General features: G+C 39.7%; 1 protein-coding gene across 3 annotated transcripts in view; it reads right to left on the bottom strand.

Annotated features, from left to right (window-relative positions):
• Window positions 1–15,359, bottom strand: part of RNF144A (ring finger protein 144A) — a 66,084-nt gene that overhangs the window by 10,582 nt on the left and 40,143 nt on the right. For all 3 annotated transcript variants that reach the window (XM_069011544.1, XM_069011543.1, XM_069011545.1), the window contains 3 exons: window positions 2,576–2,680; window positions 2,311–2,371; window positions 344–551 (listed from right to left, as the gene is read on the bottom strand). In XM_069011544.1, coding sequence (XP_068867645.1) covers window positions 344–551; window positions 2,311–2,371; window positions 2,576–2,680 — 374 coding nt within the window. The remainder of the gene's footprint in view (window positions 1–343; window positions 552–2,310; window positions 2,372–2,575; window positions 2,681–15,359) is intronic.

The following is a 15,359-nucleotide window of genomic DNA, read 5'->3' as shown; positions in this document are numbered from 1 at the left end:
GCATGATGTAATCAACTCTCACATTGTCCAGGAGAGCAGCAGTAACAAGATCATCTCTCAAGGGAAGCTGATGAGCTGCCTGGATGTCATATTTTTCCCACTGGGGCAAAAGGCCAAAGGCTTAAGCAGCTCCTTTGTGCTTTGCTGGGAATGGCGGCAAAGAGTAAGGCTGCCAAGAGCTATTCAGTTTTAGAATACAGCATTAAAAGAACAGGAATGACTAAGTGAAGGAAACAGCTTTAGAACAAAACATCAGGAAAATGCTTCTTTACTATTCATAATCCGATTTGTTCAACGATTGAGTGTTTAGCTTCTAAATACTTGATTTTTTGCAGTATCTTACCTTGTTTCTCCTGGAAGAAAAGAGATTGGCATGTTCTCTTGACAGCTTTGACCTGGATGCCAATTAGATTTGCAAGCAGAGCAGAACTCAATGTCACACACTTTGCACTGCACCAGTTGAGGGTCCTGTGGGCTTGATTCCTGGAGCTGGCAAACTGCCTGGCAAGTAGAGGATGGACACCAAGTCCGGCATGGATCCAAAAGCACTTCTGCAAAGGGACATAAAAGAACCAAATTCAAAGGCGGATACAAGATCAGCCTTCCATAACAATGCATTCCAGCTGAGGTTGACTGGCACAGCATTTGAAGACACAAACTTTCAAAAGGAGCTTTTTAATTTATGCAACCTACTTTGACATAAATTTGGCCTGCTTTGCAAACAGGCACCAAACCAAAGTGAGTTTCACAAGTCTCAATTAACTGCCCACTTTCATTCACTGAACTAAACTTGCTCTGAGAATGAGATGTGTTTTTATACAGTTGTACTTGAAGTTAAATACAGCGTATACTATGCCGTAAAACCCACCAGAAAGTGTTTTTACAATGCCTTGCCCAGAGGAACCTATTTCAAGCTGACTTCTACCCTAATGTAACCACATGATTAACAATAGCATAAGATACAGTTTCCTCCCTTTCTTGGAGGCTCCTTACACGTAAGTCATTTCATGTTTCAAAGCCTACTGAAGGCACTAAATTATTGCAGTGGTTTCTAGGCTGGGTCCTGCCCTCAGTAAAACCTTACTGTAAGTTCTCTATGGCCGCACCATTCCACATCTCCACAGGCACACAGTCAGCTTATGTTCTTAACATGCTTGTATCATTACACACAGAATTGCCCATTAATTCTGTACCAAATGCCATCCCAGGAGATAATGCTGGCTCTGTGAAAGAGGTCAGTATTCTTCTCCAGCCCCTCCAGTACTAGTAGTCAACTTAAACAGCAAAGCTCAAAATAGAAGTCACTCCCTCCCTTAGTTATTTAGGAATATAATACATAGCAATTTTCTTTCCTTAGTTTATTCCCAGAGTGCTGCAGTTCTGGGAATCATGCAGGCAAGAACAGAAGCAATTACTTTTTAGGTTTTAGGGTTTTTCTTTCTGATGACCAAGCAATTGTCATACATGAAATCCCTATTTGTGCTTGGTCTTTGCATATTAAGTGCTTTAATTAATTTGAGCTTAATATTTTTAAATTGAATGTTAAATCAATCCATCAGTCCAGGTACACTAATCAAGTTTTTATGGTCTTCCTGTGTTTACTGTATACTTTTACAAGTGTTTTAAGATGTGTTGGATGTATTTTTTTGTTTTACTTGTATCTTGGTTTCAAGGCAGATTTTAAAAACCCCAGTTGCAACAAACAGCCCAGCCCCCATAAGCACATGACCCTTATCTCAACTAATATCACCCCTCTGACCAGGAGGAGCCATTGGTGGCCGGAGATGGTCTGTCAAAGGGAGAGCACCAATCACCTTGAACCAAAGGGGTGGGCTGTGGGCGGACTGTGGGCGGAGCAAAAGCTATAAAAGAAAGCAAAAGAAAGACACGTGTCTCATTCTCCCTTCCTCTCCAGCTTGCTAAGGCAGTGCTGGAGAAACCTACCCCTTTCTAGGGGCTTTTAGAAATAGATTTCTTTTTGACCAGCCTAGACTGCAAGTTTTGTTTTTTTTTTCTTTCCTCTACCTGAGGTTCAGAGCTGCCTTAAGCCTAAGTTCCTGAATCCCTGCGCTCCTGGGGCATACCTTGAGCCACTTGGATCCCAAATTTTTATATTTTGTTAGTTTTTTGCAATTTTTCAATTTTTCTGTTTTAATAAATTGTTTTAATTTCTACAAAGAGTTGTCTTATTCCTCATACAATTAACACACAATGCTACTTCAAGAACATGTACAGAGATTCAGATTTATAGGATCACTCTGAAACAAACCCATTCTCACAGCCTTCAATGGGTAGTGTTACACGTGTTACCTCTTTCAAACTGTAGCTTCTTATACCTTTGCATGATTTCTGATGCAACCATACACTCAATCTGTTCAAAGAAGGAAAAGAAGAAAAAAATTCTAGTTAGGAACAGTAATAATCTAAGTCCTTTTAAACAGAGACAGAGTATTTGACCTTTGAAGAATTAATTAAGACATATATTGTCAACAATGGAAGCTGTAACGTAAAAAGCAAGACCTATTTAAACATCCTGTAAGGAAAATAAAACACCCTGTTTGCAGGAAAAGCGAACCTCATTTTCTTGCAGATGACCTCTCTTTGGGCAGGCAGCATCTGGGCAGCTGATTGCTGTTTCTAGACCTTCTTTGATCAGAAGTTCCACATACTGTTTTAGGCACTGTAAGAGAGCCAAACACTGAGTTAACTATTCTGTGAAGGATAAATCACTCAGTATTTTAACAGCTTTAGTCTAAAAATCTGAAGAATTCAAACTTTGAAATCAAACAGGTACTACTGTGTCCCTTTTACAGCCATGAGCCACACTCATAGCTTTTGCTACAAGCAGAAAACAGCAAGTTAATTTCCTTATCAAAACCATAGAATCATTTAGGTTGAAAAGGACCTCTAGGATCACTTAAACCAAAATTAACAAAATAACTCTTCATCAATTTAAAATATGCAGCAAATTAAAAAATAACAGTGGGGGAAAGCACAAATCTAACAGGAAGCAGAGGGGGCAAAAACAATAAAACACCTCCATGACACAATTAGATTAACCACACTCTGAAGATCATTGTGTAACTGGAAGCCACAACATAGCTTAGTAAGCAGTAATTCCCCATAGACAGACATCTGTCAAGCATACTAGAGTACAAAGGGAGCTGTGTATCTTGCCATCTATTCCTGGAAAATAACTATTTCAACTTCATGGTTAAAGAAGTAACTTTTCCATAGAAAAGAAAAATTTGAGAATTAGGACTCCCTGAAGAACTACAGTTTCCATGGGGACCAAATAATAAATATTGGTAATACTAATACTTTTCTCCCCTAGCAACCACAGCATTTTACCCAACTCATAACTGAAAATGTAGTCGCTAACACAGCAGTGCACCGCGCGGCTGTCAACAAAACAGAGAAGAAAAGTGGGTATTTTTGACCAAGGGCAAATTAAGATCAAACCTTGTTATTCTTGAAGAGCAACCACCCCCCTCCACCTCCATCCTTCCTACATCAAGCTGAGAGCTAATGCATAGGCGTCTGTTGGGAAGGCAAGGGAGTGATGAAGAGACCCAGCTCTCTGCTGATACCATGCAACTTCTACCCGCCCAACACTACACAGAAAGAGCACACGAGGGTCTGCTTCCCAGTGGATTGGGCACCCTGTGATGTTTTCATTCTGCTTGTGAGCTCAGCTGGCATTAGCACACTGCAGACAATTACAGAACGAGGTCCCTAACTCTCTCCTAGCAGATGTGTGAATAAAGAGTGAGGCTAGACCAACAGCAGAGAGAAATGAAACCAGCTCAGCATACAGCTGTGTGGGAGGCAAGAAGGATTACACACTCTGCAGCAAACTGGCAAAACAAGGATTTCAGTTACCATTTCCAGACATTTGAAAAAGGTATGCAGCTGCTGACTCACCACCAGCCTGGAAGGCAAAGGGCTGCATTGACCTTGCCAAGGTTGCTATGCCTAACTTCAGGTCAGAGCACAAAACTGCTTCTCCCAAACTGCTTCTGCCTTCAACCTGCGCAATCAAACAGCCCATCAACAAGCACCTTCCAGCCTAAGCCTCAGGCATGCGGCTTGTAGCTGTTAAAGTTCAGACTCCAAAACTCTTCTCTTTCTCTTCTGCCTCTTGATTTGTCTATTCAGCTCCTTTCAGACACCTCTATTAAATTACTCTAAATTTTACCTCTTGCAGCTTGATTGCAGCAAAGATGTTACTTCCTGCCCACACAATCTCTGTTGCTCTGGTTCACAGCATTTCTGGTGGCAACTTGCCACCACCTTGATAGCACAACAAATCATTTCTGTTAGAGCCCCCTTTCCCTGTGCCTACCATGCATTAGAGAAAGCTGGTCAGTTTCTTGGAAAAGAAAAACAGAGATCAGATAACTGATATTTATAAAACTTTTAATTGTGCAAAAAAACCCATGCATGACAGACTACATGTAGTCTTTGTCTTCCTCAGCAGGGATTTAATGAGGCAACTGTTCACTTAGAAGATGTTTGACTTGCAGAAGGTTTCCAAGCCTTCACTTGGAACTCTGCAGGGCGGGTGGTGGAACACTTCAAGAGAGTCAGTACCAGCAACCAACAGGCTGAGCTCTGCAAGACCCAGGCCCTAGGTTGCGTACCTTGGCAAGCTGTAATTTCAGCTGTAGTGAGGTTTTAGTACTCCTATAATGACACTGCTGGCTCTTCCCTTTCCTCTCCATTTGCAGATGCCAAGTGTGGATTAAAATGAAAATGCATACATTTTTAATGCCAGCACTTAGTACTTATAGAAAGTACTTTTCAAGCTGAATGAGCTTTGCTATCATTAATCATTAATGTGGCTAATTCTCCTCCTCAACCTGTTTAGGACTATTGCCAAAGCCTATTTGATTTGCTTCCCTTTCCTCTCATTTTCCAAGAAACGACACAGTTCATCCCTGTCATGAGCAGTATCCATGGCCTTTCCCTTCCCCTGATGAGGCATTGGCCCCTGCCTTCTCAAAATCAGCTCAACCAAGTGCACCTCTCATACTTCACCTTCTGACAAATGCCTCAAGGCTACGGAATACTGCTGGAAAATAGGCAGAGGATAAAACACGCTATCAACTCAAGGCTCCCCTGAGAATTCTTGGGTGGAAAAAGAGCAACCCAAAGCGGTTGCGAGGGAATTTGATGCACAGGGTACCTGTGGCTTCTCTTGAGAGCGGACACAAAATGTGCAGCTTGTATCAGACAGGCTACAGTAACCAGAAACGCAGCAGCATGCAAGCAAAACAACAAAGCAGGACTGGGTATTCAATCATATATTATGAAAAATTCATTGTAAAACAATTACAAAAATATGACAGATTTTTGCTAATTTTCTATGCAACTTGACCCAATACTGGAAGAAAGTTCATACTCCTTCCATTAAGGCAATAAAGTACTGTATAGCACAAACAAAAAATGTGGGAGTGTAAGTCACCCAAAACAAATTCAAAATGAACTGTATTATGTACCTCTTCTCAGAGAAAACAGGAACCAAAATTAGATACCTAAGGGCTGAGATTGGAATAAGGTCACAAGAGTACACTGATCCATGTAAAACGAATATGCTGAGGAATGTATTTATTATTCCTCTAATGGATGTGTGTCAGAAGAGACCAGTTAGCTCCCCTGAGCACTACTCCCGTATTGTTCCCTGTGCATACATACTCCTTGTGCATACCTGCTCTGTCCTCTTCCCATCACTGTTGTCCTTTCTGATGTGTGGATAACTTTTTCTGTCACATGGTAATCCATGAATCCTACTGGCATTTGCTGTCCCCTTGACAAAGTGCAGGAGCACATCCACTTTGAGGAGTTTTAGCCCAGATCTATTCCCCCACAAAGATCAACTGAGAGCCCAATTCAGCAGCAGTTTTACTATAAGCTGCCTATATAAATTGGGAACACTTTTTTTTTCTGTTGCCTCAGAGACAGATGACTAATAAAGGAATGATTTTCCCTTCTGAAGCTGCCAAGCACAGTGTAGTATTTAAAGCTTGGCAAGAGGTGTTGTACTTCTAACTTTTGTACATCAAGGATTTGTGCCACTCAGAAAGGTACATGTAGTGACCACTGATGTGCCATGGCTTTAGAGCTGCATATCTTTTTGTCTAACATTATAAAGATCAACATACCTATATAGGAATCAAAATGCTTATTTTTTGCCTAATTTCAAAACCATAACACATAATCTTGCTCTGCTGCATTTAGCTTAACAAACCTGCACAGGCCACAGCAAAATTTATATATAAAGAATTAAAATTTTTTGCTTTTCCTTTTCTTTTAGAAGAATTTCAGGAACAATCACGCTTACTTCTGATGTTGGTGCTTTGATTTATTTCTCCTGACATCAAACCCCAAATAAACCCCACCATAATTCCAAAAAAGGAATCTCGACTTTCATTGTTTACATGGGGGGCAACACTAATCTACCATCTGCTTTGACAGAAAAAATGTGTTCATTTGGTGCCTGAGGTCATTTTAAAATATGAAATGCACATAATTAAAAACATTTCGATGGTTTGGGAAAGTTATAACTGATTTACTTTTAAGAACATGTTATTACTGCTATTGCAGCAAAAAAGGAATGGTTTTTCAAGATGTCGCCTTTTATTTGAGAGTTAGGCAGACAAAAAGATTATCCTGCACTATTTTCTTAACAGCTGATAGGTGGAATTTGTCAAAATGGAGACTTCTGACTACACTAATGCTGCAGATGCAAATGCCAAATCATATGGGAAATTTTTATATCAGTGCAGGGCTTTGGGAAGGCCAAAAACACATGACAAGAGCCAAGTATATCTTCACCATATCACTTGATTTATTTCTTAAAACTTCAAATATATTTTAGCGTGGGCACTAGGCCACAGTCATCACCAAATGAATTGTGCACTACATGCAGAATCATCACATGCTGGTATTGGAAAACAATTTTTAAAAAACCAAACACATGCACTGGTAAAACTGAAAGGGGAAAAAAATAAAAATAAGAAATCTAGCATTAATCAAGTTCTAAAAAAGAAAGGGAATTAATTTTTTACTATGCATTTAGTAACAATAAATATTAAAAATAGCCAAAGGCAGTTGCTATTGTGCACAAACATTAACCTTGGAAATAACCCTACACTTCGGGCAGACAATCACTAAGAGTTTACACTGCACTTCAGAAACACAAGAAAGGGCTAACATGCTTTTTCAATGAGGGTGATTTTTTAAAGCTCAAGCTGAAAATGTTTTCAAATAGGATGATTATTAACATGTGGACTAAATTGCTGGTCTCAATTCTGTATCATCTGCAAAGCAGGGTTAGATGAACATCTAAAAACATACATGCATAAATACACATACATATAATTACATAAACTTGCATTCAACCACATGAAGACTCAGGAAACACTGGATGGTATTTTGTGATCCACTTTACAAGTGACATCAGGGTAGATGCATACAAAGATCCCTTTGGGCCCTACATTCTAGGAAAGAATATGAAGAATATGAAAGGATATTGAGTGAGAATTTATTTTCTAGTGTCTTGTAGCTACAAATGTACAGTTTGATCTATGGGTCACTTTTATGCTAATAGGATACTAAGCTAAAGCTCAAAATTCATGTGACGGGGCTACAGAGATGACAAAAACTACTACTGCATCAACTACTTTTTAAAGTATTTTTGTAGCATTTTTATGCTATGCATACAAGGAATTTTTCTTTACATTGCTTTGAAATGACTACAAAAAAGGTGATCTCTTTTCCTTCCATAAGACAGAGCAATACCATGGTTATTATACTGCTCTGTGCTAATTCCCCTAAGCCAACTCTGCAGTCAGTCTGGTGAATAGGTATTTATACTGGTAGACACATTGCCTGTCAATCTTTGGGGTAATTGTGCTATTTTAACTTCAAATTATAACACTACAGTGATGCAGCGTGCAATACTCACTGGGGCAAGGGGAGACAGTGTGCGTGAGAGTGAGTGAATTTCTTCCACAACAAAAAAACCTGAGTGTCTATGTCTCAGGCGAAGGCTAATACTCTTGGAATAATAGCTCCCATCCCTTTTGTCCAAATAGCAAATTCACTCTGGTAGAGAGTTTTTACCTGAATGTCATTTTGTAGAAATATTTTCCATTTAGAAAATCCTGAACAATTCCAAGAAGAAAAACTCCCCTAAAATAAGCAGCCTACATCTCAGGTGCTCTCTGAAGAGGGAAGAATGATATAAGGCTAGAGTCTTTGCTACTCCTGAAAAAGAGATTCTTGTAGCCATATATAACTATCATATGCTACCTTTTTAAATATTTTGGTGATATTTCTAAAAGCAACAGGAATGCTCATGTGGTAACAGGACAAATCACAGAATCAGAGCATAGCTTGGGTTGGGACAGACCTTAAATGTCTAGGGACACTTTCTACTAGCCCAGGTTGCTCAGATCTCTATCCAAACTGGCCCTGAACACTTCCAGGGATGGGGCATTCACAACTTCTCTGGGTAACCTGTCCAGCACCTCACCACCATCATCGTAAAAAATTCCATACTAGTATCTAATCCTACTCTTTTCCAGTGTGAAGCCATTCCCACTTGTCCAGTCACTACATGCCTTTATAAAAACTCCCTCCAATTTTCTTGTACGGCCTGCTAGTTGGACTCCCTTTAGCAAACCCCATTATAAAGTTACCTGGCCCTGCCCTCCCTTTAATCCTGACCCACAAGCTCTTGGTCGGCTCCTTATCCATCCTGAAATACAGCTCCACACCCTCCAGCTGGTTACTGATGTACAGAGTGACACCTCCATTTCTTCTGCCTGTCCTTCCTAAAGAGCCTGTATCCTTCCATTCCAACATTTCAGTCATAGGAGCCATGTTATTTTAAACTTAGTTTTTCACAGAAAAAGAAAACTACTTTCTGAGAAATTTTCATGGTATACTTACAGCACACAAGAAAACAAGAGCGAGAAAAGAAAAAGAATGGGAGGTTCCTCAGAGAGCTTTTAAACTTCTTTCAAATTTACTACATGGCCTGTGTTAAGTAGTTATAAACCTGTCTCAAATCTATAGCTGCTTAATAACAGGCTCAACCTGGAACAACTCTTGCATTGCTGCTCCAGTGTGCCCAATTCTCTACAGTAGATCTACAACCTAGCATTTTAATATCACCCTAATCCTACTTAGTTGACGAGTGACTTACTGGAAAATACCTCTGCAGACTTAATCACAGAGATCAGTTTGAGGCATATGCATGACTGTGGGAGTGATTTTTTTTCTTTACTAGATAAACTGTCAGCTATACTGACGAAATCCACAAGTGCAAGCTATACTCAAAGTCACAAACCACCTCGACTGGAGACAGGTGTACGTTAGAAGTGTTTACTTTGAACTTAAATAATTTCCACTTCTATAGACACTTTTTCACAAAAAATTACCAACTTGCAAAGAAGTCTTCACAATTACAACTCAAATTTTTATAAACCCTAATTTATCATCTTAAGAATAAATCACAGGAAGAAAAAATCCACTTATCTTGACATGCAGTACTTCAAATCTGAAAGCAATAACAGAGAACTCTTACATGTTTAGCCTTTATGTCCTTGGTTTTGTTACAGAGACAGAAATTCTGCAACACAAGCATTATCAACCCTTGACTCCAAGACAAGCATGTGCAAGGCACTCCAGAGCTCTGCTGCAGGGAAACATCCAGAGCCTTATGCTGTGAACAAGAACGTACACACCAAGAGACTTTGGCCAGGACCAGAGATAGATAACATCACAGCTGATACATGTTTTTCCCCAAACTGGCAAGCAACTTGGAAGACCTCTGAGAGGTTTCCTGCCTCTACCTTCCCGATACTTGGCCTCTTTTTAAAGACATTTTTTTGTTTGAAATTGCCAAGGGTAAATGCCTCTTTCTCCCATCATGCTGCCAGTGTTTAAAGACTCTGTCAGCTGTTCTGTAGCCCTTTCATAGACTATATTGACAGTCTAAATGCCATCACATCATCTTGCCTGTCATGATGGCCAAACAGGATGATGGCTGGGAAAGATAAACACAACCCATGTGCTTCCATGTTTGATGACAAACCATCCGAGCATTCTTTCCTGAGCTGTAAAAATTATTCTTGTCCAAGAGTCCCTGCCCTCCCAGCCCCTGGAAGAATCTTCGTATGGGGACTGACCGCATCCTGGCAGGAACACACTCACCCATTGCAAATGCTGCTGTGGTTAGTGTAATGTGGGTTGTTGATTCATCCTGTGGACAGCACAGCAGACATTGCTGCTTTGGTTCTACCTCTGTCTAAACTCCTTCTGACAGTAAACCCAAATATCACAGCAGTCTCTGGTACACACTACTTAATCAATGCAAACAACAACCCACAGACAAGATGTTCATAGTAGGGATGAGGTGCATTACCTCCTAATGCTCCACATAAGACTGCCAGTTTGAGTACAGGGAACAGCACCATCAGGCCCATCAGTCAACAAATGATGGAAGTAAGGCAAGAAGAAATGCATGTACTATCAAGAATGCAGAAAGAGGAGGCCTGATGTTTACTTCAGCTTGAGAAAGATCAGGACATGGCAAATAACCTTGCAGACACAGCAATCAAAGGCTGCAGAAACCACAAGCAGGACCAAGCAACCAGAACTAAATGCACTGGAAAAAAAAGTGCCTTATTCCAGCTGAGTATCGAGAAAGAGAAGGCAACACAGACTTAGAGCTGCCTAGCCTTTGAAAAGTGGGCTTGTTTTTTTTATATACACAATTATTCATGGCTGTGTATTGTAAGATTTATAGAAGTTGAACAATTTTTCTTCAGAGAAATCAATCATATCAGTAGACAGCAGAAATTGGCCAAATGAGACAAGGATAATACTTTGTGATGTGGGCATATCTTCATCTTTGAGTAGGTATTCCAAGTGGATGTACATGTAAACCGTTTTCATTATGGATTTTTATCCCTCCATTACCTTGCATAAAATTTTTGTTCTCACCTATTCAGGCCTGCAATTGGTAAAAAACCCACAGAGTAAACTTTACGAAAATAAATTTATTTTCAAATGTCAACATATGTGGGATGAAACAAATATTCAGAAGGCAAAAACACCACACAAAAAAAAGTCTTTCTTTATATGTTTGAGAAAAGTTTATTCTATTTCAGAATAGAAATAGCAATTCTGAGTGGGAGGAAAATACACCTGCAGCAAACAAAGGGGCCTTCCCTTTTCACATGCAAAACCCTATGCAAACAACAATGAACTAGTTTTCCCAACAGCCTGATGAAGACAGATAACATTAACTTCATTTAGTGACAGCACACAGGAGAGGAAAGCTGAAGGCTCTGGATCAAGTTTAGTTTTTACCCAGTGGTTCTTGCCTATTAAAGCAGGGAGTTCTATCATCCCAGCAGCTGCACGACAAGTGAGAACCCAGCCAGCCATGTGAACTGCTATGCAAACACACAGTGACCTCGAACCATGAAGCCTCTACTGACACATCACACGTCAAGATCAGTATCAGTTCTGTGCTACGGCTGGGGTATGTGAGCTCAAGCAGCGAGCTCTAAGCTTTGCTGGTGGGAAACATTACAGCTGCTAAGAAGGACCTTGAACTCTATAAAACCTCACAAGCCATTAGGGTTTCCCCCTCCCTCCTGCCTCCAAGCAAGCAGGGCATCTCCTTTGATAGAGGTGAGGAACAGCCTGGTATCAGCACAGTCCGGCCCTGCTCAGGTAGGCTTCTCTTGGCAAGCAGAAACAAACTGCACAGGATCAGGAAGGCAGCCAAATCCACCTGTTTCCATCCACACTGCTCTTGGTGTCTGCCTTGCCCTGGGGGAAGGAGAGGCTGATGAGGCACTCTGCCTCATATGGAGTGAGGGATAACACTAAGGAAATCACATTTTTTCCTGTCCTTCAACTCAGAGAAGCTCCATGTGCTTCCAGTCAAGCATGACAATAAGAAAAAAAAGGGATGCCTGATATCAGTTACAGGCAGGATAATATTTGCTTTACTGATCTTCAGCCTATAAGGAAGCACAAATAGGGGAATGATTAGAGTATAAACAGTCATGATTAGGCAAATTCAGTAATCCTGTTTAAAAAGGGCTAGTGATAGCAGGAGTCTGTCACTATCCTGCTTGTCAAGCTACTTGAGATAGAATACAACAAACTTAGAGGGACACCTAAAGGTCCAGGTAAGATTAACCAGCTGGCTCAAGGGCTTAAAGGTTAGAGCTTAGGGGCAAGAATCAGAGTATGAGTATCTACTAAGCACTGTTAGTTTCAAACACCAAAGTTGATATACATGTGTATATCTGGCCAAAAAGAAAGCATAAACAAGCAGCAGAAGGCAGGTCTTAACATTAGTTTTGTTATTTTCTAACTGTAGGTGGCCCTCTCTTTCGCGTATCTGACTACAGTTTCTCCTTCTATCAGTAACAAGGAAGACTACAGAGGAGTAATCAAAATTTTTCATCAAAGACAAGTTTTCTGTCATGATTCATATTCCTTCTAGACATTTGCTTGCTTGGACTGCCTACTTGACCGATTTTCGTTTTAAATTTGAGAAAAGTAAGCAATGAATCCACTGGTACCAGAATGATCAGTACTGCATAACATCTTGAAGGGAACTGAACAACCTAATGTGAGGTCAAAAGGAGCTTAGCCCGTCTTGAGCAATAGTGGCATCACTGTACTTGCAACACATTGGCACATCTGTGTGTTACATATATACATATATATATATATAAATTATACAGTATTTATGTACACAGATGTATATGTAAATCCTGAACCAGAACACATTCAAGCAACTAACTGCTTGACTTCCATGCAAGAATATCAACTGGAAAAAAGCTGTTATAACTTCAGCACACATACAACTGGTAACACATCAAAGGAACACTGTCTTTTAAGACACGTGACAATTTCATCACAGATTACAAAATAATCAGAATTTCAGACAGGAATTGGATAAAATTGCTCCATGCTTATCTCCCATGATCCCCTTAAAAAACCAAAAATTTAGTGCAAAAAAAAAAAATTAAAAAATGGTGTTCTCTGCTTTACTCTCCTTTTCCTTCTCTAAATGTAAAGCTTTCTGAAGAAAAAAAATGCAAAATCAATTACTTCTTCTGAGGCAAGCAACTCCTATGTGACTATCGAAAAATTTAAGATTACTAGCTCTGTACTGTGTGCTATTTAAGTGGGGAAAAATAATTTAATGAAAATATATTTAGGAATTTTGGTCCAAAAATTACACAAGCACACTTAGGATTGGTCCTATTGTTAACATGGTTGCAAAAAGAGAGATACTGGTTTTTCCCTTGATACTACTCAGGAAAACAAACAAAAAGCTAACAGCACGTATCTTGTTTTCCTCTCTACTCTTTAGACTTTTGTTCCTCTGGTACCTCAAGCAATCCAAGAACAGATTTGCTTGAGGTACCAGAGAAAACACATTCTCATAACATTCCTAATGGATGAGATATACAAAACTTGAGCTCACAGCATTGCCTGGGCATTAATGATCATAATGATAAAAACAATAATGGAGTATTGTACTAACTGGCAAAATAATACTATGGGAAATTGTAGTGCCTGTGCCTTATCAGCAGAGGAGTGGCAGTCTGCTCTATTTAATCCATGCACAGCTCTGCCAGAAAGCAAATGCAAACAGTGTCCCCATTCTATCTTTCTGAATAGCAATGCTGAGCCACTGTACAAGTGTCAGGGAGAGACAATCCGTCATGGAATCTTTACTACAGCACTTCTATGATTATAAAGGGTGAAGACTTGCAGACAGAAATATAGGATTGAGAGACCAGTATATTGATCCAAATACTGCCAACATACTGGTAGTACTGCACTTGAAAGGTCTCTTTGTAATACATACTCATGTTGTTTCAGCTTGCTGTGATTTAGACAGAAGGGCTAGAGCTAGTGGTAAAAGCAGTAGCAAAAGTAGTATTCACATTTGTATGGACATCCCTTTTTCTTTTTTGCTTATATTCCTGGAAAGGTGATCAGTTATGTCTGTTCATTTACAAAAAGGAAGCCAGAACAGAATTACACAATGGTCAAACAATAACAAAGCAGAGAAGAACTGGGTCTACTGTACATAACTCCATGCAAAATCTTGAGTCAAAAGGCTACTCCTTTTTCTTGTTGATTCCAAACAACTTTAATTTGGCCATTTACAAAGCATAGTTCATATGCTGTGTCCCTGGTGTTTCTGGAAATTGTTGCTGGAGGAACACCAGTGGAGGATTCTGCGTACAGCTGTCACACTCTTCCTTAACAACTGTCAATAGGCCAAACAATCTTGCCAGACTCATGGGAGTACTTTCTTCAGCAATTTATCAACCTTCAGGCTGGCCCAAAGATAGAGATGATGGCCTTGGGTTTCAGATGAAGGCCTGGGCTGTAACAGGTTTACAGCTATTGCCTCTTGCATTTACTAGGATTGATTCTTAAGACTTCCCTCACCATCATCAAAGAAAGTAAGGGTAGTATTTCCTGTTAATTCACAAGAAAGTTTGAAGATAGATAATTTTTTCAGGGCACTCAAATGTCACCATAGTAAAGCTTCTAAGCAGCAAACAAGAGGCAGACGAATTTCTTTAAACAGGATAAAGCTGAAAGAACTATTCAAGACAATCAAATACAAGCAGTAAAAGTGGCTGATGATTCCACCTGAACAGAGTTCAAAACACAAATTCCATGTCACCAGTCAGGTTACTATATCAGCTGCTAAGAACAGGTTATCGGTAAAGGTTACAGATCTAGTGTCTGTAACTGGTTGTATCTTTCAAAACAGCAGGAAGAGTCAGCAACCACATCCTACCAAGAAGCAGAAGATCAGGGACAGTAGTAAACATCAGAAGGAACAAAGCAAACATGGAAAAAAGTGTATTTGGTAACACAGTCTTTCTGCTGCCATGGAAATGTTACTGAAAACTGACATTTAAATATTCTCTGCATTCAAGCAACAGGGAGAAACAACACTCAGCTGTAAGTACTAGAACACTAGAGAACAGTTTTCATGAAGCCTATTATTTTATATGCTTTTGCATGCTTGAGCAAACACTTCTTTCACAGTTGATCCCCCTTGTCCCATTGGCTGTCTCCTATCTTCAATAACCACCAGGAAAAAGAAAATCTACTATTAAAAAATGGTAGTATTTCCATGAAGAAAAATAAAATAAGCTAACTAAAATCCTTGATCTTAAATACTAAAAACACATACCCAGAAAACTTTGCTGGAAATGACTTTCAAATTAAAAAAAAAGTCACCCAAACCCATGTCCGAGTCTGTAACACCATATCATAAACCC

Source organism: Aphelocoma coerulescens, chromosome 3, assembly GCF_041296385.1.
Source record: "Aphelocoma coerulescens isolate FSJ_1873_10779 chromosome 3, UR_Acoe_1.0, whole genome shotgun sequence".
In the NCBI taxonomy this organism is placed as follows: domain Eukaryota; kingdom Metazoa; phylum Chordata; class Aves; order Passeriformes; family Corvidae; genus Aphelocoma; species Aphelocoma coerulescens.
The sequence above is the reverse complement of the archived record's forward strand: the minus strand, read 5'-3'. Positions and strand labels throughout refer to the sequence as shown.